This window comes from Mytilus trossulus, chromosome 1 (assembly GCF_036588685.1).
Source record: "Mytilus trossulus isolate FHL-02 chromosome 1, PNRI_Mtr1.1.1.hap1, whole genome shotgun sequence".
Lineage (NCBI taxonomy): Eukaryota > Metazoa > Mollusca > Bivalvia > Mytilida > Mytilidae > Mytilus > Mytilus trossulus.
This window is the reverse complement of record NC_086373.1, coordinates 78619661-78646412: the sequence shown is the minus strand read 5'-3', so window position 1 is coordinate 78646412 and position 26752 is coordinate 78619661. Positions and strand designations below refer to the sequence as shown.

Below are 26752 nucleotides of genomic sequence, written 5' to 3'. Positions count from 1 at the left end.
AATTTAAACTAGAATTCCTTCAACAGGGGGTTCTGATCCCAGATCCTGCCTACTGTTTTTTTCTTCAGATTCCTGTATCCTGCTTACACTATGTATGTAAGCAATTCTCATTTTTTTGTAATTTCCAGTATCCAGCTAGACATCATTTCCCATTTTCACAACACAATAATTCGACTTTCACGTGTCACGCTTACAAAAAAATCAGCAATCCTGTGTTGCGCTTAGACCTGAATGAGACTCACTTCAACAACTCATAAAATCAATCTTATTATATTTTTTGGCAATAAATGTAGACAAATTTTCCCTTGGAATGAATTTTGCATGAAATATCACATGCAATTTACATTGAATTAGAAAATATATTTGAGTTTAGTATGCTTACATGAAGCTGGCTACCTAATATGGAAAGCTGTGATTGGAAGTTCCTGAGAAAATAAGACGGAAATTTGAATGGATGGATAGACATAGAGTTAAACCGGTATGCCACTCTCCTTTATGGTGCTAATATAAACATACTGGTAATGGTGATGTTTCATATACTGTTTACTTTTTCTACTATGAAAAAAAAGATCATAGGCAGACATTGCATACACAAATCTTTATTTGAGGTATAAATACCATCAATAATGACAGAAGAATGTAATCAAAGGTAAAAGAACTAAATTTTCAGAATTAAGATTAATTAAGCAAAACACATAATTTGCTAAGGGAAAACTAAGATTAAGAGACAATTCTATGATAGATATTAAGAAAGTGAAGACTGATCTCAACTGGTGATTAATGATTTTGATTTAGTTAAGTTTTATTTAGATGGACAAACACACAAATGCGCAAAAGAAAACATGTTGCCTTATTTCTAAGGTAACACAATAATATCCTAAATAAAGAATTAATGATCAAGAAACACATTTTATAAATAAAACAATGTTTCATGACACAAAATATAACGATTGTGAAAATAAACATTCCAATCACTAAAACAAAATAAACAACTTCCTTCTAAAACTATCACACTCTACAAACACACTATCTTGACATGATCATGAAAACAAATTTGGCAGGTTTATGAAAAAGCGTTGGTCCCACTTATGCTGCAAATCTTATCCTTCTATCTTATAACTTCATTTGTACAGGGTTGTGAAACTAAAATTAATGTATTAAACTATATTGACTGGATCATACTGTGATATAAAGTCCAATATAGGTTGTTTTTTCCACCAGGCTAGTGCTACTATAAAGGTCACACAACATACACCTACTAATCGTCTTTTTCTAAAACCACTTTTCTTCTTCTTTAAAGTAACGAGATCTGGAGGACTAAAGTCTTTTCTTTTCAATTGCTAAAAAATATCAACATCATATTATAATTTTTATTACTATACATCAAAATTACTCTTTAACCATATCTGAAACTAACGTTTAGTATGTGTTTTATCCTTTGATCTTATTTTAAACAAGTATATGTGTTCATAGGACTTAATGCCTTGCTCTCTTTGTCAGATGAAAATAATTTCATTGACCCATGAATTCAGGGTTAAAATTATAATTTGACATATAATTTTAAAAGTTGCATAAACAAGGAACATGTGCATTTAGTTTCAATTTAAAAAGACTACAGCTTAAAGTTTAAATATCTTAACCAAATTACTTATTTCGCACTATCTCATTTCTACGCTCAGTAGACCATGAACCATGATTTGGGATATATTTTAAAAGTTCACATATTAATAAAACGGGAGTACTAAGAGTCAATTGATGTGACTGCAACTTCATTGTTAACTACTGTAACCAGAATTTTAACCTGGTACAGGTCTTAATATCATATTGAAGGAAAGATATATCGATATCCAGACCAGAAACATGACACTACATGTACTGCCATAAGCAATCTCATACAAAAAAATCTATATTTACAACTTTTCTTCAAATTTTAAAGCTTAAAGGGAAACTTCACAAAAAAATTTGATATTATGTTATTCTGCATAAAAATGCTCAAATTCATAGATACTAAAGTTTTATTCTGCTAGATAAGAGATCACCATCGATTTTTAATTTAGAGTATCAATTCTCTGCCCTCAGCCATTTTGTCACCTTCTCCGATTTGCAGTCCCGATATGTCTAAGGACCAAAACTAGAGTAACCCGACGTAGTCGTAATTGCGTGTCGATATTCCGTCATTCGTACGGTTGTTTTATCCGACTAGTTAACTAGTTAACTAACTTGATACGGAAAACGAATGTAATATATACTCGTACGGTTGTTTTATCCGACTAGTTAACTAGTTAACTAACTTGATACGGAAAATTTTCTTCTTTTTTTTTTAAATAACCATAATCTGTTATTTTAGACTGATAATGTAGGAATTAGTGAAAAAGCCAAAATTTCAAATCATAAATAAGTCTTCCGTGAAACTTGAATTGTTTTCGGAAATCTAATTAGTTCATAATTCTTTTATGTAATAAACTTTATTCAAATAAATTAGGATCTTCGCTCCACTGATCACCCGCATGGCTAAAGGTATTACTCCCAAAGGTATTGTAGGGGGTGTGAGGTGACACGTCCAAGTATTCAAGCGATTTCCTGTCCAGTTTGCAAATTCATGCATCGTTTCACTTCTTAGTGTATTGCTAAGTGTACACGGCCGATAACTTATAACTTTCCATTTTGAGCTATATTAGATGTATAATATACATCTCTATCTTGCGTGTCCGAAAGTGATATTACTACTCTCATACGCTTGTTTATGAATAACATTTCTGGTGAAAAGAAAATTATTTATAAAAATATAAATAATACCAAAAAAAACCAAACAGATTTGATGAAATAAAAATCTATATACGTATTTTTTCCAAGGGTAAATTTGGTAAAATGTAATATATACTCGTTGTCAATGGTGAAGGCTAATAATATTGATTTAAAAAAATGTACGCACTTGTCGACCATTCGTATATACGCCTGGATTATAAGTTACGGAACTATAGCGCAAATTAAAATGTATACATGTATACATAGAACATAAGAAAGAAACATACATTTTGCGTAAATTGGGGTAAAAGTTTTGTAAAATGACAATTCCACGTATGCCAACAGTATGTTATCATCAAATGTCGATAGACAATTGTATACCAAAAAGAAGATGAAGCTATGGACATTTATATATCAATTAGATTGTTCTCGAAAAAAGGAAGAAATTCGTCATCATCACAATTGTTCCGACATGCATGTAATACATGTATATACGCAACTAGAAGTACACAAATACCAGAGACATATATACATGTATATATGTCTCTGCTAATACCGAGGGATGTGAAATTTTCCAGGAAAACTATAGAGTATCAAAGTTTCAAATCAATTTCGGGATTTATTTTCTCTCTTGATATTCAATGACAGCAATTTAAAGAATAAACTGGTTGTCCGCTTTAGTGGTATTCTTGCCAGTTGAAACAGACTTATAATTACATTAAAAAATAGGGAAAGATGATAATTAATTCGTTCATTTTTTTTAAATACATCGTTGGTCAAATAGCTAAAGTATTATATCAGAGACATGTATTATATGTCTCTGATTATATATGGTTACGGTGTGAGACGAAGAGTATTTTAAGAAGGACATTCCCGATTATGTATAAATTTTGTTGATGTTTTTCACACTTGAAAGCATATCTGTTCGTAATTTGTTGACTCCATTCCAATTAGAAATTTAATTGCCTGTCAATTTTTTAAAACATCTTTTTTCAAATATCTGAAGTATTCATGTGTTGTGGGATTTAAAATATTTTGATGAGCACATTAATTCCTAAATATAAATAGGTAATTAAAGATCACTTTGGATGGACTTAAATATATAATTGCAATTGTTAATGATCAGTTTGAAATATTTAAGGCTGCCGATCCTAATTTGAAATAGTACATTTTTTAGTTCATAAACTCGTGTTTAGAAGGCTATTTTTATTTATAAATACTTCAATTAAAACAAGGATTTGTATAGTTAACTAAACAAATCCTTGATTAAAATAATTCAGTATTTTATCGTTACTAAAATAATCAAAAGTCATAATTCATTAAAGGTGATCTTATGCAAAATATAAAAATATACAACAGCTATCCAGTTATTGTGCGATCTTATTATTCCTGTTAATTAATTTTAATTTTTTTTTTTTTACATTCATGTGTCTGAAACTTTGTCTGACTCCCGTTTACAATTGATATGAAAAATGTTGTTCACACCTGAAATGCCAGTGAACCGTGACGCCTAGATTTCACTGAACGAGGATCAAAAGATTAGAATTACATAATGCTAATCTTTTAATTACCTTGAGTTGAACTACGCATTCCACATTCTTTAGGTGTCACAAAACAATACACATTTTATTGTTTCCACTGTACAAGCAAGTGAAAATGATTGATGGAATGAAGCAAAAAGGTCAGAATACAAACATGTATTTTTAATACACTATCGATCATGTCAGTTTCATATGTTTTTTTAAAGCATTTTTAGAAAAATAATCATATAAATGTTCTATGGTATGATTTACTTTTATTATTAAATTCGTTTTAAAAAATCCACATGATCTAATTTTAAAAGTTGCATGGCTATCACTTATTTTTCGTTGGTTAATAGCTACACCAAAAGTCGTCGATGCACTTTAAATCGCGTTATTAGATGGTTAAACGAACAAGACTTAAATGAGATATTTTCACTCCCGGCATGCACCAAAGACTTAAACTACGTCACATAAGTCAGGAAGTTTCAAAAAAATAAAATTAATAATTCCCAATTTTCTTCTTTATTAGATTTCATATCAAAATAAAAATTGGTGAATATGTTTTTTATGGTATTATGAACATAATAAGATGAAAAGTGAAAAATCGCGAATTATCCCTTTAAGTAATTATATAAATTTAAGGACAATTTCCAATTCCACAAATATTGATTTCATAAGATTAGCCAATTAATGTTGTACTATATACCATATATAGTGATGAAACTTTATTGACATACTTCTTTGGTTGAAAAAAATACACCTGCACACATAAAATTTGGACTGAAGGTATGGTTCATAAAATTATTTATTCTTCAGATTGATTAATTTTGCTGTAGTCTTATATATAAGAATAAATTGTAACGTTTTTTAACAGGAAGTGGTCACACAGTTTTGATCTGACATAAACCTTATGTAATAATCAAATGCTGTTTATTAGGGGATGAAGTTTTTTGGTGTAATATAGTTTTCAACATTGTCTTATAAAATTAAGTAGAACAAAATCTCACACTAAGACATTCTTAAAACAATGAATATAGAATATTTACCAAGTTTAAAGTTCTGGTAAGTTTCTGTAGTTCTGTATATAGCGACTGTACATTTTTCATTGTATCATCTGTATGTTGTAAGAGTAATTCAGGTCCTGTCCCATCCTGTGTAAAATAAAAGTGTTAAAAATAATAAGAATATGGTATGGTAATATCAGATTTTACAGAGATAAATTTTTTCTGGTAAATGATTGTTTACAGAGTCTTGTATGATGTCACAAGATTTCAAAGATAAACTTTAAAACAAAAAACAAAATTTCTGAAGATTTTTTTTGCATTTATAGTTCTTGTATTGCTTGATTATTGGTTGCTTAACGTCCAGTGGAAAATAGTTCATGCATATTCAGGACGATATAGTTCTTGTAAAAAGTTAAACAAAATTTACCTGAACATCTAGAATTTCTGGATTCTTTAAAATCTGGTCCCTTATATATCCAGTTGTGCTTCCAATATATTTACAATGTTTACTGATGTTAGCTACCATGGCAATAGATTCAGCACAGCTATAAAAGACAAAGTGACATGCTATCAGCTTATATTCAGCTATACATGACAGAGTAATATGCCAGTAATATCTAACAATTATTTTTACATAAATTTCTAAAAAAAAAATATTTTGAAATACAGAGATATGAGAAAAATGAAATAGGAAAATGTATGTATTCCTTAATGCCATCTCATCATACTATATCAATGAAAGTCAGATTTAGGAATTTTAATTCCCAATTGGAATAAAGATGATAATTTGATAATTAAGTTAGAAGTATATTCTATTTCAGTGGCATACCAAAAATCTATAGGATATTCAAAGTTATTGAACAGAGACAAATAAATAGTAATTAACTTTGACATTAGACAAAAATGACACAACCCTACCAAAAAAATATTGAAATAACCCTCATTGGGTTAGTTTAGAAAATGAAAGTATCAGAAAAACAGGAAGTTAACTTCTGACACATCTGAACAGTGCTCACATGTTACAACTCATCATTGTCAGGCTGCTGACCAAATATATAGTCAGTGTTGCCAGAGATATGTGTTGGACAGAAAAGAAGTAATTGCAGTATAGCCCCATCCCTACAGTGAAGTTTAAATAACATACACTTATCAGAAGAGTTATTTCCCTTACCTTATCTGTTTGTTGTATTGTACTTGTTGGAGACTTGTTGTCTCCCATTCTTTCTTATGAACAGTTCTAATACCATCCAATATCTTCTTTCTTACACCAATTTGATGAATACCCATCTGAAAAAAATAAAGATTCATCTATAACACTAAATAAAGACACTTTTGTCACTTCTATATGATTGTTAGCAGAGATTTACATCAATAAAAAGGACTGTAAATCATCTTATTCAAGGATACTTTACCTCACAATTAGCCATCTATGGTTTACTTAATTTCGTTCTCTTCACTTATTTGAATAATATTCATCGATATCAGGTTGAAACAAGGATTTTTCTATCCCCGCAAGTCTTTGCTTTTTTAAAGGTTAACATAATTATGGGCTTCAAAAATTTTATAAGAATTTATTTTCTAAATCATCAAAAATAAGAAAACATTTACTGATATTTATATGACTTTCTGACACAAGTTTTATATATGTTTTGTACTGTCTTGTAAAGAAATTTCACCTTTATCAAGTCCTCGTCTGTCATATGCAATACTGTGGTAAAGTCTAGATGTTGCCGCTGAAACAAGCTTATGTAACGACTTAAGTCTAAACCACACAAAAATAATTCCATTTCTCCATACTTTACCACAGATCTACAATATACATATTACATGAAAAATTATACTAAGAGTTTTATTTTATTAATTCTTTAATCTTATTCATTAATAGTGTTAAAACAAATCCATTCCCTCAAATACACTTTCTAAACATTATTCCTTAAAAGCTTCTTCTCATCTATTCATCTCTGAATTATTTTTTTTTTATCTAAGTTTCCCCTTTTTAACACTAGAAGTTTTAAATCCAACTAAATAAGGTCATTAAAATCCTCATTCATTTCTTCATTCTGTAACTTTCTCCACATCAATTGCTTGATTATTGGCAATGGGCTTATATATCACGGTAGAAAATAGCTAAAACACTTTGTTATTTTACAGTATAAAACTCAATTCCATATTTTAAAGAGAATGGGCTTATATTACACGGAAGATATTAAAAGTTTTTCACTACTCACTGTTGGTCAATACCAAGTTCATCATAAATTTCATCATCATACACAAGCTCTTTGATTTCCATTGACTCTAACGTAACTTCTATATGGTTTGATTTTGCTTCTCCTCCAAGCAATGCTACCAGCTGTCAAAACAATATATTTGAAGTGTTAGTTAACACTTTCTTTGTAAGTAATATATAATCATAATCGAATAATAATTTTGCTTCACATTTATTTATAGTGGCTTTTTTTTGGCTAATTAACAATTAAGAATTCATGTTTAGTGGACGAGACTATAAATAAATTGTTGCTTTTAATCCTTTTTTTTTTATCAGTTTTTGCATCTTTTTGGAGGGGAAATTTGTTTTGACCACTGACTAATATTTAAGAAATGAATGGTTCATTTTGTAAATTTATTGGGGTGTAAAAGCGTTGACCGAAGTACATTTTGTAAGAAGCGCTTCATACTAAAAATGTGCGCACGGTCAACGCTTTTACAACCCTATAAAGTTACAAAAAGAAGCATTCAATACTTATAATTACATTTTTAGCTATGATCATGAAAACACAAATTTTATAATTTATGTATTTAATTCACCTGTGCACTATATTGTGGGACCACGTGTTATCATGAATGAAAAATGTTATTGAGTGATGCAATTACTTACGGAATAACATGTGATGTGCAGTTAGCCAATTAAAATAAAGTATTATAATGAAACATACATCTAATGTAATTATAAAAGAATAACATTTATATGATTTGACCATTGTTCATGGTAAAGAGGTACAATAGACTACAACCAAGATTATATAGTTTATATAGTTTAATCCTGCAAGGTGTACAGCTGAAAGTTTAATGTCATTGGCTAATTATAAGCAGTTCCCTTTAAAGTGACCTAATAACAAACTTTTTTTAAAAATGTAAATAATGCAAAATTTCAAACAGAAATGGACTTAACCTAGGATATGGCATCAACAAATCACTGTGGATTTCAAATGTACCAATGTTTATTAAATTATATATACCATGGCCAACTATAATTGATTTACCATAAGTGGAATCTGACCTGATCACAGACTTTAATAACACCCGACACCAGAAACAGCTGGCCTATGCCTCACTTCTGTGACTTTCACTGCAGGCCAGATAAATACAAGAATGTGTTCATAGTACACAGATGCCCAAATCACACTATCATTCGCACAGCAATCTGATGCACAGACTGAAAACCCTAATGATCATAAATGGGGTATAAAAATGTCCCTTAAAGGTTTTCAGTAAAATCTTCTTACCTCATCATTTTGTTGTGAGACAGCTAGATCCAAAGGTGTTTGTCCATCACATTGTTTTATACTCATATCAGGCGAACGTTTTAACAAAGCCTTCACAACATTCACATGGTTTTTACTAACAGCCCAACTCAGTGCCTAAAGTGGAAGGAAAACTTGTTTTACATCAACAATAAATCTTTTAATAATGAAATGTGATTAAGATTGTCTGTATATTGTCTAAAATCATAAGAGAAACACATTCCACCACTGTGCAATATGATATTTATCCTCTCTCAACAATATAGCCCCCACTCCTAGAGAATGGGTTCAACACAATATAAAAGATGATAAAACAAGAATGTGTCTAAAGTACACGGATGCCCCACTTGCTCTATCCTTTTCCATGTTCCATGGACCATGAAATTGGGTAATAATCTAATTTAGCATTAAAATTAGAAAGATCATACTAAAGGGAACATATGTACTAAGTTTCAAGTTGATTGGACTTCAGCTTTATCAAAAACTACCTTGACCAAAAACTTTAACCTGAAACTCCCACTTTCATTTTCTATGTTCAGTGGACAATGAAATTGGAGTCAAAAGTCTAATTTGGCTTTAAAATTAGAAAGATCATATCATAAGCAACAAGTGCACTAAGTTTCAAGTTGATTGGACTTCAGCTTCATCAAAAACTACCTTGACCAAAAACTTTAACCTGAACGGACAGACGCACAGACGGACGAATGAACGAACGGAGCCACAGACCAGAAAACATTATGCCCCTCTACTATCGTAGGTGGGGCATAAAAATTTGGGTACCAGTACATAATTTCAATAACATACATCTTTTCACAAAATAGCAAAGAATTTATTTATTTATATAAACATAATTATACATAAATAACTGCTATATACAAATGTTCTACTTACAGACCAGCCTCGACTATCTTGTTTATTAACATTTGCACTACATTCTAATAATTCTTTTACTACAAGTTCTCTCCCTTCCCTGGCAGCATAAATCAATGGCGACATGTGGTACCTGAAATATACATTTCAGACTTTTAAAAAATATCTTTACAATTTATAAGCCTCTATGAAAAGAACAAGTGGATACAGGATAGTATACAGTACTCAAACTTCAAAAAACGCTATTTAATAAATTTTTAAACATACTTTCATTTTTGGTTTATACCTTCATTATAGGACCATACTACCTGACTATATGGTTTTCTTACACCACATCTCCTTATTTTTATATAACAAAGGACTATATATTTACCTATCATGACTGTTAACATCTGCCCCTGCACCTATAAGTATTGTTACACAGGACAATACGTTTTCTTGATTACTGTTTGTTGATGAACATGCTGCCATCAGTACATTAAACATATCTAAAATAAGGTGAGAAAATCAAAATGTTATGAAATTGTCATTTGATGACTTCCTTGTTAAATATATTAGACACTGCTAGATAATACAATGGCACTATTCCTACTCCAATGAGCTTCCAGGGGTCCACTCTTATATATATATGAGAACACGGAGACACACAATATATAAACTGATCTGAATTTAGCCATTGTGTTCCTTTTTGTCTGCTCAGCTTCAAATAAAGAGAATATCTACAATTTAAAGTTTGAACTTGTAATGGATTTGAAACTGTTGAGAGTACTATGAGATTACTGAATGATTAAAGGTGCCCTACATGTAAATTATAAAACCTAACCTTTGGCATAATCAAGAAACTTATAAAGTCACAGTAAGTTCCAAAGCCTTATTATTTAAATTTAAATATCTATTATCTGCTTAGTCCAGATTCATAACTCAGAAACTGCCAACAAGTCAAACTCAACCTGTGTTTACTGGTCAGTAACAACATTCACCATGGTAGCCATTTATATTGAGGGAGGAAACAGAATGGTCCTTTGGCAGGAAAACTGGAGATAATTTTAAGTTAAGATTGGAGCCAAACACATCTCACATGTACAGTTTAAACTCTCAACATCTGAGTTGACAAGCTTCCTATCACTATAGATGATATTCTTAGAATACTTGGCCGTTGTTGCTCCAAATAACTTTAAAAGGCTCATAAAATAAAGATTTACCAGATATAACTTATATCACAGATAACTCACGGATGACAAATGTAATATTTAATGCATATTTTGCAGGACTTTTAATGAAATAGAATTTGGGGTAACTTGAGTTTTTTAAAAAGAAAATTGACCAAACAAAAACCAAACCAAAACAATTAAATTTCAAATTATTTGGCCAACCATTACTTAAACAAATGAAAAGAGGGGGAGAAAAATAAGGTTACCACTTAATGCCCCCTTCTTTTTATTGTGATTGAAGAAACTGGGATTGTCAGGATATGGAAATTAAAAAAAATCCTTAAATGTGAACTACTAGTATCGTAATCCTGTTCACAAACTTTAAAATGACAGATGTTAAAAAGGAAAATGAAAGTAGAAGTTAAAATTGAAACAGAAAGTAAAAGTAAAACTGATAGTGAAAATAAGAATGAAAGTGAAAGTAAAATGTGAAAAAGAACTTTCACTTTCTGTTTACCTATCTTTTATACTCAAATTAACTTTGAAGTTTTCATTTGATTCTTATTCTGATGGAAATTTCAATATCAAATTAAATAGTAGTCTTTGGACATATAAAAGAGAAATCAGTATTGAGTGTCTTAGTTTGTTATCTGTAGTCATTAAATGTCTACAAAATGCTTAAAGTAATTTTGGATATAATTCATTACAGAAATAAACTTAAAATGACTTGGTTTTTAAGGAATTATAAACTTAATATATGCCAAAGCACTTCAAATATGACTGCACACCATGTTCTTGTCACTTTTATCAATGTCACATTTTATGAAGCAATGGAGAAAAATAACTCTTGAATGGCAAAATTGAACGTTTTCAAAATCAAACATAATCTCAATTTTCATCACATACAACCACCCTAAATTTATTTTAGTCTAGAACACCTTAATACTGAATCTTCAGACCACTGAGGCACATATCCCCAATCTTTACAAATTTCCAATCAAATTTATTATAAAACTTTGTTCAAAAAGGTATCATGAACAATGACAAAACAAGAATAAATCTACAGATTTTATTACAAACAGGCTATTGATAAAAAAAAATGCAATCATGTTTCAGTAAATATTGAAAACAGTAGGTGATAATTACAATATTTTACCATGATGACATTTAACATTGGCTCCTTTGTTCACCAAAAATTCTACGATCTGCTTGTTAGCTGAATTGGCTGCATACATCAATCCAGTCCAACCACATTTCAATACAGTATTAACATCAAAACCTGAAAGAGGGAAAACATAATGTTGTAGTGGATACACAGTTACACACTATATACAAACTATATATATTATACAAACTATCATATTGTATAAATTCAAAAATGAAACGTTGATTGATTGATGGAGTCTAATGCGTTAGATAGGACAACACAAACTCCATATGATAACATATGGTAACTTCATATAAGGTATGAAGCATCTACCTTTCTGAACTATAATGCTTTGTACAAATAGTTTACATTGCCACTGCCACAACCAAATAAAAACCCTATGTCTCGAATTCGGTGACAAATGTTGCAGGCGAGACAAAAACAAAAAGATAAGTTTGTACCATTAGCAACAGATTCTGTGATGACATCCATATTTCCTCTAGTGATAGCCATTCTGAAATCATCAACACCTAGTTTTCTGTTGACTGGCCTCTTCTGGTTAGCCTTATCTGGGACATTTTTCTGAGCAGCTTTCTTTTGAGGTGCTCCAAATCCACCTTTCCCAACATTATCTGGCTGTTGAAAATTATTGTTTGTCTGAAATTAAAGCATATACAATGTATTTATTAAATACTTCAATTAAAGTTTAAAATCAAACTCATGGTGTACAGAAACCAGAATTTTTTCAGCTTGTAAGCACAGAAGGGTAAAAAAATTGCTTTAATTTATTAGTGGGAAGTAAAATTAAATAATGCATTGTCAATAAAGCATTGGTTGTCAACTGGACAATGGGAGATAACTCCAATTTTAAAAGGACATCATTAATATTTTTAAAACAGAACCTTGCAAAAGATATGTAATTTTCTTGACAGTTGTAACATCGTTTTGTCACTTGAATATCTGAGCATATATTACACTGATAAATTTTATGGAAATTTTCATGGATAGGATGTTTAGTATGTTATGATCAATCACTATATTTTGTGTATCAAAAAGGTAGTGACAAGCCTTGGTAGCTTTAGATATCAAGTCAGTATCATAGTTTTGATTGCATGAATAACCAATAAAAAAATCAAAGCGCGAAAGCGCTGTAAAGGCAGTTAATTACAGGTTGTGTGTATTTCTAGTCCAGTTATATCATTATCTTCCATAGAACAGAGGTGGTTTGTAGAATTTAAGATTTAGAGTTCTTTTGTACCTTAGTTCACGTATACATGTATCTATAGTCTACTGTTTACAGTATATTTTCTGTGCCTCGCCATGAAATGCATTTTTAGCCATGGCCTTGTCAGTTTGCTTTAAATTTATGAGTTTGACTGTCCCTTTAGTGTCTTTCGTCCCTCTTCTTTAGACATATAAGAACTTTTCCTTTTCAATATAAATAGACTATTTTTAATTATTGATTGTATACGCATATTCTATGACTCCCATAAAAAAATAGTTCACAAAGATTGACTAGTCTCTGTACTGTGTGTATAGCAAGAACATCAAGTAACATAATGGTAAATGTACATAGTAACATGTCAACTTTTTTGATGACCATACCTGCCAACTGTCAATATTTGCAGAGTATTTCCCCCATCGAGCTCGAGGCTCCCAAATGGAAATTTTGTAAGAGCAATTTTGTCGACTATTTAAAGAAAACAATTAATTCAACAATGGCTATAAGCTTGTTAATGCAAGAAGAAGCCAAAAACCACATTAGAATATATTTGAAGGGAATCCATGACAATCGCCCCATTAGCAAATAGCCCCACTTTTTCACTAACTCGCCCCACTTTAAAAAAAAACCTGCCCCAACCTGGATTACCAAATCGCCCCACTTGTGAACTGTGTTAAATCCCGTTAATATTACTCCTGCCAACTCGCCCCACCTAATAGAAAACGATAATATCTAGATAAATATATTATTAACCAGGAAGAATTTAGTAATGCCAACTCGCCCCACTTATGTAAAAAGATGTTATCCCATTGTATATAAGTTAAATTCTGTTAATATAACTCTTGCCAACTGGTCCCACCTAATGGAAATCGGTGAAATCTAGATAAATATATTATTAAACAGGATGAATTTAGTAATGCCAACTCGCCCCACGTATGGAAAAAGATGTTATCCCATTGAATATAAGTTCAATTCCTTATATTGCATTATGATACAATTAACAGGTTTCTTTTCAATTGTTATGCAAATAACTAAGCTTCAAAACTTACATTTATTCTTCAGTATATATCAATAATAGTAATTAAATTAATTTTCGGTTTGTTTGTATTCTGTGTAGATTAGTTTTCATTAAAGTGGTGCGAGTTTTTATTTTTAGTTATACATATATATATATTAATCTAAAAATTACCGTTTTTTTATAAGTAGGGCGAGTTGGCAGGAGTAATATTAAACAGGGTTCTCGCTAAGGCGAGTCCATGAGCCCTGGACTCAACAAAATCTGTCTGGACTCACCATTTTCAAAACTGGTGAGTCCACAAATACATCAATATTGAAATATTTTGTATAAACTGAACACAGTTACCATGACTCACCGTGGCCAAAAATGACGAGTCCCTGGACTCGCCTTCAAAAATCCTTAGTGAGAACCCTGATTTAAAATGATTTAACCAATTTCACATGTGGGGCGAGTTGGCAGGAGTAATATTAAACATGATTTAACCAATTTCACATGTGGGGTGATTTGATAAATCAGTTTGTGGTGTTTTTTTGAAAAAGTGGGCCGATTAGCCAGTGGGGCGACTTGTCCTGCTTCCATTTGAAGGCCCCCTTGAAGGTTTTGTATGACTATATATGAACCGTCTTTCACGTAAAACCCCCATGTGCATTTTGAAAAGTTGGCAGATATGTTTCTTACTCCAGGCAAAATCTACCGGTATGAATGAAAAAGAGGCTCTGTGGCCATAACAGCTGTCTCATTAGCATTTTAACCACTTCCCATATTTGCATTTAAAACAATAGAAGAAAATTATTCAACGCAAAAACAAAACTTACTTGTAAATATGAAATTCTCTTTACGGTATGAGTTTTTCTCCTTGTTTGAGATTGTACAGTAGTACCTGTAACTGCTTATAACTATTTCTTATTCACTTTTGCTTGATAAACTCACTAAATATCATATACATTGTACCACATCTCCTTATTTTTATATGCATTCCAATAACATGAACAATTGTAATTCAATTCTATATACCAAAGCAAAATGAACTGCACCACTTTCATTCACTAGTATGCATCTTTTTGGCAAAATACAAGACTTTGTTCTTAGATGACACAATTAATATAATATATATTTATTGATAAAAAAATAAAATTTGGTATACAACTCTTAACGGTATAAAAAAAAGCACAGCTGTGTCATAAATTGTGAAATTTGTGCTGAAAACATAGACATTGATGGTATTTGAGTAATTCCATATGTGAAGCTCAACATTAGCTCGTCAGTTGGTGGTGGACAGTTATAGTTCCTTTCTGCAGGCTAGGATGAATGACTTTTCAGGAAAACCAATTTCACAAATCAAAACTTTCCTCTAGCATGTCTAGATTTCTCCTACAATATTCATCCAGTTTAGTTCTTTTGTTTTAATTGGACACCGTCCTGATTTTTAATTTTGCAAACCATTCAGTCTCTTGCTTGCAAATGGTGCATGAAAATAGGATGGGTATGGCAGTAGACAAGTCTCTTTAAAGTGGGTTTGTGCCCTGAAAAAAAGTTTTATAACTTAAGTTTAATTGAAACTTGTGCAACACATATACCTAAATAACTATATAACATAGAAGAGAGCATCATTCGTGTCAATGTTTTGTTCCTGTTTACATTGTCATTGATATTTTTTCAGAAAGCCTGAGGCATAGCTCATGAATTCCTGTCATTAACATTAAATCCTAAATTAATGTAGTCTTGTTTCGTGGCAAATGAATACACCAAGACAATATAAAGTTATGGATTCTTTATTTCATTTATATTGTAATCCAAAATAAACACCCTGTAATAACAATACATTATATTAATGGATGTTATATAATTAAGTAACTATATAAAAGATTTAAAACATTATGTTAACAATTATGAACAAGGAAACTATTTACTTTTCCAAGCATTTTAATAATAAAAGAATACTATATAATTTCATTAAGTCGGAAATAGTGATCTCCAATTCTATTGTCTCATGAATACATCTAAATACCAAATCTAATCATAATGCATATGTCGATGCATTAGTAATACATTATAACAGTAATGCAATGAACTGTTAAATACCAAATTTAAATAAGCATATTTAAAAATAACATATACATGCAAAGCCAGAACATATGTGCAAACAAAGCATAAAGCACTTTCTAGAACAGACAATACAATAAGCAAAACGCACATAGATTCAACATAACATAACCTACCTCACAGGTATTTGTGAAGGCTTGAACACAATAAGAATACAATCACATCAGGTTGATGCCGACATGGTGGGTCATCAATATGGAATATACCTGCAGTACAAATATTAAATTCATAACTAACCTAATCTGCATATCAAAATAAGATAGTTATTATCTTTATCAATTTATGACTTTATTTAATATCTGAAATTATTATAAAACATTCATTCCATAAAACTCAATAGTTTAATCCATTTACTGAAATTTAGCTGTTTTATATAATTTACTGCTTTAACCATAAAAGCACAATTATTAAAGAGATTTAAAGTTCTTTTAAGTTTTCTATTATTACACTTACATATCACATCTACACATCATTCAAACATGCATTTATTCATAACATTCGTAAATCATGTATACATATAATTAGAAGGATAGATAATTAATATATTAGTATAAGAAGAATAACTGACCTTATAAATAGGAAAACCAAACTCCAAATAGAATATAATATTACAATTTACTTGACAATGAAAATGGTGTCCATTACACAAAGTGACCATGTAGAAATGTGAAGTTCCCGCCAAAGAAATTGACCACTAATCAATACCAATAAAACACAATTGAAACACCTGATAAAAGTCACACCTGAGCGAACCTGAAATATACACTCCGTATAGTTTAACCATGCAACAATATAATACTACAGTATTACTTATATATAAAATACATATATCCTAAAATAACACTTTACCACATTAACATAATTACTGCTAGAATGATTATCAGTATGATATACGTACACTATCATTGTACAGCCCAAGTCTTCAGTATATATAATTGTTGCATTCATTCACTCCTGTGTTCAGTCGTTCAAAAATTTCTAAACATCAACAAATGAACTTTAATAACAACAAGAAAACACTAGAAAAGATACGTACACACAACCCGTGTTTAAGTGTATTTGAAAGAGAAATAAATCTGGTTAAACGATGTAAAAAGGAGAAATATATCTGGTTAAACGATGTATAAAGGAGGAAAAATTGTAGATATTGCATTACGATGCGTTCTACCTAATAGCACGTGGATATGTGTTTACATATTTAGACTTGACCCAGTATGACCCGTACCTTGTAGGTCACAGCCGTCGTTTAAACACTTGACTACAGTCGTGTATAAGCTAGACAATAAAAAGCTTAAGCCTGTACTATTTGTGTGAAGTAAATGTGTTTGTTCTGTACATTTAAATTGTTTTACCTGATAGCAAGAACGTATATCTATCCGTTTCCTTCTCAATTCACTTTGTCAAATTCTTCGAGCTTCTTCAAAACATACGTATTACTGCGCCCAGAAGTGAAAAAAATATGAGAACTCCTCGTAAAATAATGCTATTTTCAATTTTGTGGAATCCATTTTGTTATATTAATTATACAAAGATAAAAAAAAGTTACGATTAATTATGAATTTGCATATCATTATACGGAACGTTTATGGACTATTTTTTAAGTCGGTCATTTTGGCGGTAAATCATGTACACATACACACGTAGATTGGCTGGTACCCGATTGTAATGTTACACATCAAATATATCAAATAGCTAATACCCGGAACGTAGTACCGGGAACCAGGATAATACGTAGATAACATACATAACTAATACCGAAATTGAAAACGCTTTACGGTTTCTCGTTCATAAACCGAATTCCGCTTTGAATTATAGAAGATGCAACATTAATCATGTTCAGTCGACTTTTCATTGTTACATCAACGTCTGAACTAATTAAAGAATCTTTAGATGTCAGATAACACTTGAAATTGACCCGACCTCTTTCCACACGGAATATACAACTATTGATAGTTTGTAGTCAGGTTGACTGCTTATAATGCAAAATACACACTTATAACAAGTTCTATAAAACGAACAATACACACTGATCGTTTCTTTAGTCCCCAATGTAAATGAAAGAAACAAAAACCATATCATACCATAAAAAGAAGAGGAGAAATTCGAACATTTCCGGATCTATTTCTGGCCAAAAGACCCCCAGCATGGATTGCGTATGAAAAGATGAACCTCATGACTTAAAAGTCAGGCCTTAAAGCACTGCCTTTAAAAATTATTGTATCACCACTGCATCATAATTGAGTACTGGGTTGAGTTTAATATCGTAGTAGCTACATAGATTTTGACTATTGAAAGTGTAGCTATAGAATAGTTGCTACATGGATATTGATAGCAGCTACGTAGCTTCCAGGATATTGAACTCAATCCAGGTACCTTATCAATATTTCACTAGTTTTTCCATTAAAATAAACACTTCTAAATTCATGAGAGCCTGATTGACTTATCTGTCAAATATAAGTCCTGCAGACTATTTTTCTTTTGCTTAAAATTGTAATACATTTTGTACATGTACATGTAAATTGTATTTCATGAACATGTACCAAGTTGTACTTCAAAATAAAAATATATATCGATTCCAAATAATAGACAAAACAAGAACTAGGTATCAAATTGTCACTAGCTATTTAAAGTTTCAAACTGTCTACCATAATATCAAGAAAATAGACAAGGGCATTTAATTAATTTTAGAAATCAAAATAATGATAATTTTTAGACATGTGTATGTCTGACTTTATTGCAGATATTATTTTGCTAATTACAACCTTTTATTAATTATCTCAAATAAATCCTGAAATTATGTTAAAGTGTAAAAAAAAACAAAAAAAACCCACACATAATATCTTTAAACAGCAACACCTTCACCTTTGCTAATACAATAGTGGTAAACATGGTAAACACAAAAACAACAGTGTTATCCCTGGTGTTATAATTTTGGTACCATTTAACAGTGCTTTCAGAGACTTTTACAAATGGATACCCAGCTACATGTACATTGATCCTTTGAAAAATCTCAGTCTGACCACTACATATACAAGCTTAATAATGTTGGAAAAAAAGTCACAGGAAAAAAAGTCACGGAAAAAAAGTCATGGAAAAAAAGTCACAGGAAAAAAGGTCACAGGAAAAAAAGTCACAATATATATTTTTTGCAAAATAGTTATATGGTCTTCACATACATGCATTAACAGGAGAAACATTCCCAATTTGTATTTTTTATGGAAATGGTCATAAAGCCGCACATATATGATATATGAATAAATTGGGAAACATTCAGGGTTGGCAAAGTATTACCCGCCCGGGAATTCCCGGGTGGGAAAACCCGGGTTTTCCCGAGCTGGGCAATACTCCCAGAAATTAGGAATACTGGGCATTACTGGGCAATATGATTTTTTAAGCTTATTTTAATATAAAATAGTAAAGTCTTGGTGTAGTTTCATAGTATTACAGCTAAATATATACTTTTTATACAGATAACTATTGACAGTCATTTCTAAAAGAATTAAAAATTCAATTTCATTGTATGTAGCCGGGATACAAGATTTTCACATTTAAGGAAACCTTGTAAATTACCAAGAATTGTTTCAATAATCCATACTTTGAAAGAAAAAATTATTGCATGCTTAAATGAATTGTTAATTTAAATGTTATACATTCATACGGGCGTATGACATTTGCGCCGATTTTGAAAATGTTCATTCTTTCATTTGCGCCGATTTCATTTTTTCAATTGCGCCGATTTTATCATTTCTTCTAATTGGATTTACAGGTAAAAAAAATAATTCTTATGTCTTTTGTATGTACTATACATCGAAAGTATTTTGGTGAATCTGGTTATAAACGTTTTCACTTATGTTTAATAGATACAGGAAGATGTGGTATGAGTGCTAATGAGACAATTTTCCATCCATTCAACAAGTAACTATTTATAAAACTTAACCATTTTAAAGTTTTTTTTATTCATATTGTTCTAGAACTTTGTTGTTACACGATGGACATATTGTTCACTTAAACGACCCGAGGATTCAAATCTTTAATCATCGACGGCAATACATCTCGAGAGGTCAGTGTCCTGAAAAATAATATATCGTACCAATGTACCACTAATTCGAATAAAGCATGAGTCACAACGGATTCAAATGGGGAAACTATTGTCAAATCACAGAAAGAACATAAACATGTGATAGTTGACCAAAAGACGGAGGCTTAAGAACTTACGGGTACGGCAAGGAAAAAGTCTGGAAATGTATCTAGTAGGTCTTCAAAGACTGGGATGAAAAGTAATCTTATTAGCACTAATACCACATCCTCTTAATATATCTATTCACCTGTATTTACCTGTAAAAAAATCGGCGCAAATGAAAAGAAAAATCAGCGCAAATGAAAGAAAAAATCGGCGCAAATGAAATGCAGATCGGCGCAAATGCAAAACGCTGATTCATACACTTGTCATATTGCTAAATAAACACCCATGGGGTCATGCCATTAACACTTATAAAATTGAAAGGACTGATTATTGTTACATAAACAAATCTGCATTCTAATCAGAATAATTACTTACTAATTAGTGACAGTACATATAATAATAATTATATATACACTATTTAAATGTAATTTTTCTTGCATCATGTAATTGTTAATTCTGAATAGGAGTTATATTAATTTAATCAAAGAGCAGAATGCTCTGAGGGATACGATTGCCATAGTTTTCATTGACACATGTATAGCAGTTCTGCCAAATTTTCATTATACAAATGCATGAGATTTGGCCAAAATTGAAAAGACCAAAGAGGAAAAAAATAGATTCAAGAATACTGCCGCAAAAAAGCATGAACATGCGTGAGTCTCAAGCATTTTTGGCCAGTAACCCTGGTATAGCTGGATAGCCTTTGTATTATTCTCTAAACTAATTCAACTGCACATGCAAAATGTAACAATCTGAATAGTCACTCAACTTAAAGAATAGCCAATCCCCGTTACAAGTGTATGAGCCATGTACTTATTGTGTTTTATCGAATTATAGTTATCCTGTACCATTGTAAACTCGTACCACTAAAAAAACCTTGTACCAATGCAAGCTCGTACCATTGCTAACTCGTACCAACTTATTTAAATGCATTCAAATGGTGTTAAATGATGAATATACATGATATATGTTACTTTCACCCAATACCTCTTAAGTCTGTAAAATGCATATAATTTGAAAGTACAATGACCAATTTGTAGCTAATGTTCCTTGTATATTGGATAGAAAATACTGTCGCAGATGTAGATAATTAAAGTATCAACACTGTTTCACCCGAAGAAAATTTTTCATGAATAATTAAATCTTAGCAGTTAGTCAAAATGATTGCCAAAATTATTTTTACTGTCTATAAATAACAATGAAATGTGACTGATTCCTGTTAAGGGGGTCCGCATTTTCCCCGCAAAAAAAGCACATGGCTTTCAACAATTGTAAACATAGCATTCAATTTGTGATCATGGATTACAGCTTTAATTAACTTAAATTGGATATATATATATTCAACATGTTCAATTTTAATAAGGTACAGTTAAAGCAATGTTTTAACTTTCCTCTGGATTAAGTTCTACAGTGGCGGATCCAGAACTTTTCCTAAGGGGGAGCCCGCTGACTGACCTAAGAGGGGGCCTGCTCCAGTCATGCTTCAATGATTCCCTTTATAATCAACCAAATTTTTTCCACGAAAAAGGGGAGGGGGCTGGATCCGCCTATGTTCTAGTTTGAAAGATCAGTTAAAACATTAATGCTTTAAAACATTCTTTATTTTTGTCTAAGTTTTCATTTAACTCCTGTGTAAAATTCAAGTAATTCAACTTTATTTCTATTAAGTTTACAAACAGAAACCCTTAAAACATCATATTTTTTAATATATTTTTCTGAATGGTACGACTTCCCAGTAGTACCAGTTAACTTTTTTGGTTCCAATGCCGTGGTACGAGTTAACTTGCTTCCGTATCTTATCACCGTAATTCTAGGAGGAACCCTAAACTGGACCCCTGTTGTGTTCACTTATCGCTACACTGACATTCGGTGCGAAGCTATATAGAACGGCGGACCAGTTTAGGAGGAACCCCATTTCTTACTCTTTAATTATTGAAGTTCCTTTGGGTCAGAGGGCATGACTCCTTTCCGTACACACTCCTCTGTTTACATTGAGATCGTTCTTAATATAATACGACGTTTATCGGCATTAACGAGTTGATTCTTCTTGACGAATACTTCGAAAAGGGAGACAACTCGAAACGATAATATGGAAGATTCCATTTCTGCTGAAGGGGTGTTATAGGTATTTTTTACAATGAAACATTTATTTTAATTTAAATTATGCATATGATTTAAAATTATGCAACAACAATAGCCCTCCATATGCAGACAGACATAGAAAGAATCCCATGAGTTTCAAATTAATCAATGAAGCGGGGAATCACTCAATCTGATACCCCTTGAAATCAGGAAAACTACACGCATGTGGGGTCTCACTAATTAGCGACAAAAAGCGCCAAGAAGAAAAAAAATTAGTGACAAAAAGCAACAAGAAGCTATTTAGCGACAAGAATACATTTTTTTATCACATACATCAAAATAATTTTTAGGATTATATTGAAAGATGAAGAAAAAAAAAAATTCAAGGAAGAGATTGTGTTCTTTTTATTATCATATTGATAGATGAAGAAAGTAAACATGTGTAAGAGCAAAGGAAATGTAAACGCTATAAAATGAAAATAAAAACAAAGATTTGTCACCTTCCTTTTGAAGGATTTAATAAAACAAAAACATCAAATATTATTTCCATCCTAACTGTACAATTATTTTTTCCTGATAGGACCAACATTAGATGTGGCTTCACTCTAAGGTAATACACAATTAAGAGCATCAAATGAGATTAACTAGGTGTGTGTCCTTTGTTTAATTGCTACAATAACATCCATTAACACCTTCATCAATTACACGCATCAGAATATACAATTATTGTACCGAATAGTGAACACCTGTTGAAAACTCAAGATTGTCATCAGTTTCCTTTAATCTTCAATCTACATGCATAAACATGATAAATATCGTTAAATGAGACAATACACTAAATAAAATGATGAAAAATATTCACATTTTAATTATGTTTTCCTCTTGTTTGATTTCAGTTCTTGCAAAATTTGTATTTCACAATTTGTGTATGTATTTTCTGGACAATTATGCACAAATAATGCATTTTGCAAGTTAATTATATATTGTACAAAAATAGTTTTAAAAACAACAAAAAAAGACAAAATATATTATTGTTCTAAAACACAAGTAAAAGTAATACCATAAAACGACAGGGTAAAGGTAATACTTCCTGTGATACCTTATAAAATATCATGTAAATAAATGTAGCAACTGAATTAGATTTACAAGTTTCATTTTTTCCCTATCAAAATTAACTTTTCTGTCGTTCAAATTGTTTTCTTTTGCATATTTTTTTAATATTTATTTCGAATAAGTAAAATAAATAAAAAAAATGTTTTCTTGTCGCTAAATAGTTTCTTGTTGCTAATATTATTCTTCTTGTCGCTTCTTGACGCTTTTTGTCTCTACAATTCTTTTTGTCTCTAATTAGTGAGACCATGCATGGGCATTAATACATAAACAAACCGCGACTTGCTATTTGGAACAAGAACGTTTATTAAATGATATGATGAATGGTTCTCCATTTCTTTATGAGAGTACAGTATCAAATATCAGTTTCATAACGGTAAAATATAGAAATACTCCACTTCAGTTCTTGTGACAGAAATATAATTATCGATCGGCTTTCAGAGAACTCTCGCAAGTTATCAAAATTTGGGAATTCCCTCTGACGTGTTTCTAAATTTATAAAAACACTAAATATAAATACTGTTTAATTCTGATTTTCCGTATTGTTAAAAACACGCATATAAGTAAAGGAAAATGTCACACATGAAGATTATGAGTAAAACATTACAGGAAAGTTGTTTATGTTCAATTGTTTTGCTTGTTTTTACCTTTTAAAGCAAGACAATCATAAGAATCTGAGATGTTGCTGAATGTTTAGAATAAAACGAATGACGTGAGGGAGTGTATCATAGGGTCAATGGTAAAAGTCTACAGATTGCTTGACAGCAATCGTATCCCAAAAAACAGTTTTTGGCTTTATGATTTACAGTTTTATCAATGCAGACAAACACCAAAGGTTTATATATTTCTTAAATGTATAAAATTTGTATTTGATCACTGAATCCTCTATAAAATTCAGACTAGTATTTTATATTACCCAGTATTGCCCATTATTACCCACTGAAACCCAGTAAAACCTGGGTTTTACCAGTATTTCCCACTGGGCTGGGCAATACTCATAAAACCCGGGTTTTTGCCAACCCTGGAAACATTCCCAATAGATATTTTGTTTGGAAATAAGACATTTTTTAATTCGTTTTATACGACTAGCTTTGAAAATTTAGATATAAATCGCAAAACATTTAAATGGAACATGTACATGTACACATGCTGGTGTACTATATTGATACATGTTTTCAAGGATTTGTTGTAATTATTTTTGTTTTATATCTCTTATGAAAGAGATGTGAGTTTAACAGCAACATTTCCTTCAATTTGAATACAAGTTAGAAGTTCAGTATATAACTTGACCACATGTTTTTTTGATTTTTATAAAGATAAGTATTCCGTAATTAAGTGTTAAACATACAACTCCTTGTCATTAATAATAGCTTAGTATTTATAGATATATATATTTAGGGACTGTTGATATTGATGTGTGGCTTCTTGTGGCACCTTCCCCAGGGCGCCCCTTCCCCCTTTGAAGACCTTTCATTTCCTGTTTCGTAGGAAGCAATATCAATGAAATACAACTTATGCTCAATATTAAATAAAAGGACACAATTAGTTTTGTTAAAAGTCAATTTTGAAAAAAAAGAACAGTATTTATTCCAATACATTTTTATAAGTATACATGTATATATAATTCCTTTATAGTTTTTAAAAATTAACCACTAACATAACTTAAGTAAGTAATCCGATACAAATATATTATGACTTTTTTTCAATGCATCCAAAAACTCCAGTTTAATTATTCATTGCATTCATCATATTTCTGACAAATAAGTTTACTTAAAGCAATTGTGACTTTTTTACTTGCGACTTTTTTTCCTGTGACTTTTTTCCTAGGGACATTGTGACATTTTATCCTGTGACTTTTTTTCTGTTTACCATATACAATGATGTATAAAAAAATGTAAGCGCTCAGAAAAGTTTATACCAAAAGTTATAGCTATTTTTATTTTTTTTCTACCATAGGCAAATGATAGCCATAGGTACATTGTAGGTTCTAGACCAGGGTAAAAGGCAGGTTATCTGGACTGCAAATGAAAAATGAGGGCATTTAGGATAGGGAGAGACATTTTGACTTGAAAAAGACTACATATATTATGTAGATCATGCAGAGAGTTGATGCATAAACAAAACAATAAAAACTTACCAAAACAAATGTAACGCCCCCTTCTCATACTCTTTGAGCATTTATACAATGGACCCAAACTTAAACGAGGTTGAACTGACACAAGTAGAAGTCCTGTAATGCCCATATGTCTATATTCTCTTTAAACTTGGGTGTTGAATATTGGACAAAAGTTTAAAATCTTGGAAGGAAAAATCTTGATGTTACAGATTCAGGGTTAATGGAACAAAGATAAATTACATTTACATCTCCATTGCTCCACTGTGAAGCATTTGGATGGTCATAATTTATATGATTGTTGTCACAGCCTAGGATAAATCCATCATCATCGTCGTCGTCGAAATCGTCTTCGGCACCACCGGGGGAAAAGTCCATGGTGCTCGCCATCTTTGCATGACCTATAACCTGGCGGAGGGTACTGACCTCGATTTGCAAAAATGTGAGGATTTTTTTTTTATATATTTATTGAATCTAAGAACTCCACAAAGGAAAGAAAGGATGAACCCTGCGATTTGAAAATATGAATAATTTGGACTACTAAGCCATTGTAAGCGAGACCTGGAATAAACGTGTCTAAAAAAATTGAGGGGGTAGGGTTGAGTAAGACAACTCGCCCCAATGGCAAATGGCCCCACATCAAATCGCCCCTCTTTTTCACCAACTCACCAAACGTTTCGGAAAAAAACCCACTTATTTCTTGTATACTCGCCCCACTTAAACATGTTAACTTGAATAGATCGCACACTGATCAAAGAGGTTAAATCCCTTTAAATTTACTTCTGCCAACTCACCCCACCTTTGAAAACGTATCTTCACATATAAATATAAAAAAAATCGAAATCTATTATATGAATAAATTTTCTCTTATTTAAGGGTCTATGTATTTCCTGCATATTATTAGAGCACATAATTACAGGCAACATCATGAAACACCTTGAATCCAACAAAATACTTTAT

The 26752-nt window shown here is 31.1% G+C and overlaps 1 protein-coding gene across 2 annotated transcripts; it reads right to left on the bottom strand.

The window, feature by feature from the left end:
• Window positions 1–937: 937 nt before the first annotated feature.
• Window positions 938–26204, bottom strand: LOC134686204 (ankyrin repeat, SAM and basic leucine zipper domain-containing protein 1-like). Of its 2 annotated transcripts, none has more exons than XM_063545884.1 (12): window positions 26036–26204; window positions 12423–12618; window positions 11971–12093; window positions 10037–10151; window positions 9685–9796; window positions 8776–8910; window positions 7501–7622; window positions 6949–7081; window positions 6444–6559; window positions 5700–5817; window positions 5315–5419; window positions 938–1340 (listed from the first exon to the last, which is right to left on the bottom strand). In XM_063545884.1, the coding sequence occupies exons 1-12, from the start codon at window positions 26180–26182 to the stop codon at window positions 1158–1160; spliced, it is 1605 nt and encodes a 534-aa protein (XP_063401954.1). In that variant the 5' UTR covers window positions 26183–26204; the 3' UTR covers window positions 938–1157. The 2 variants fall into 2 exon arrangements, with proteins under 2 accessions (XP_063401954.1, XP_063401960.1); XM_063545890.1 differs by having other exon boundaries at window positions 26042–26204.
• Between the last annotated feature and the right edge of the window lie 548 nt (window positions 26205–26752).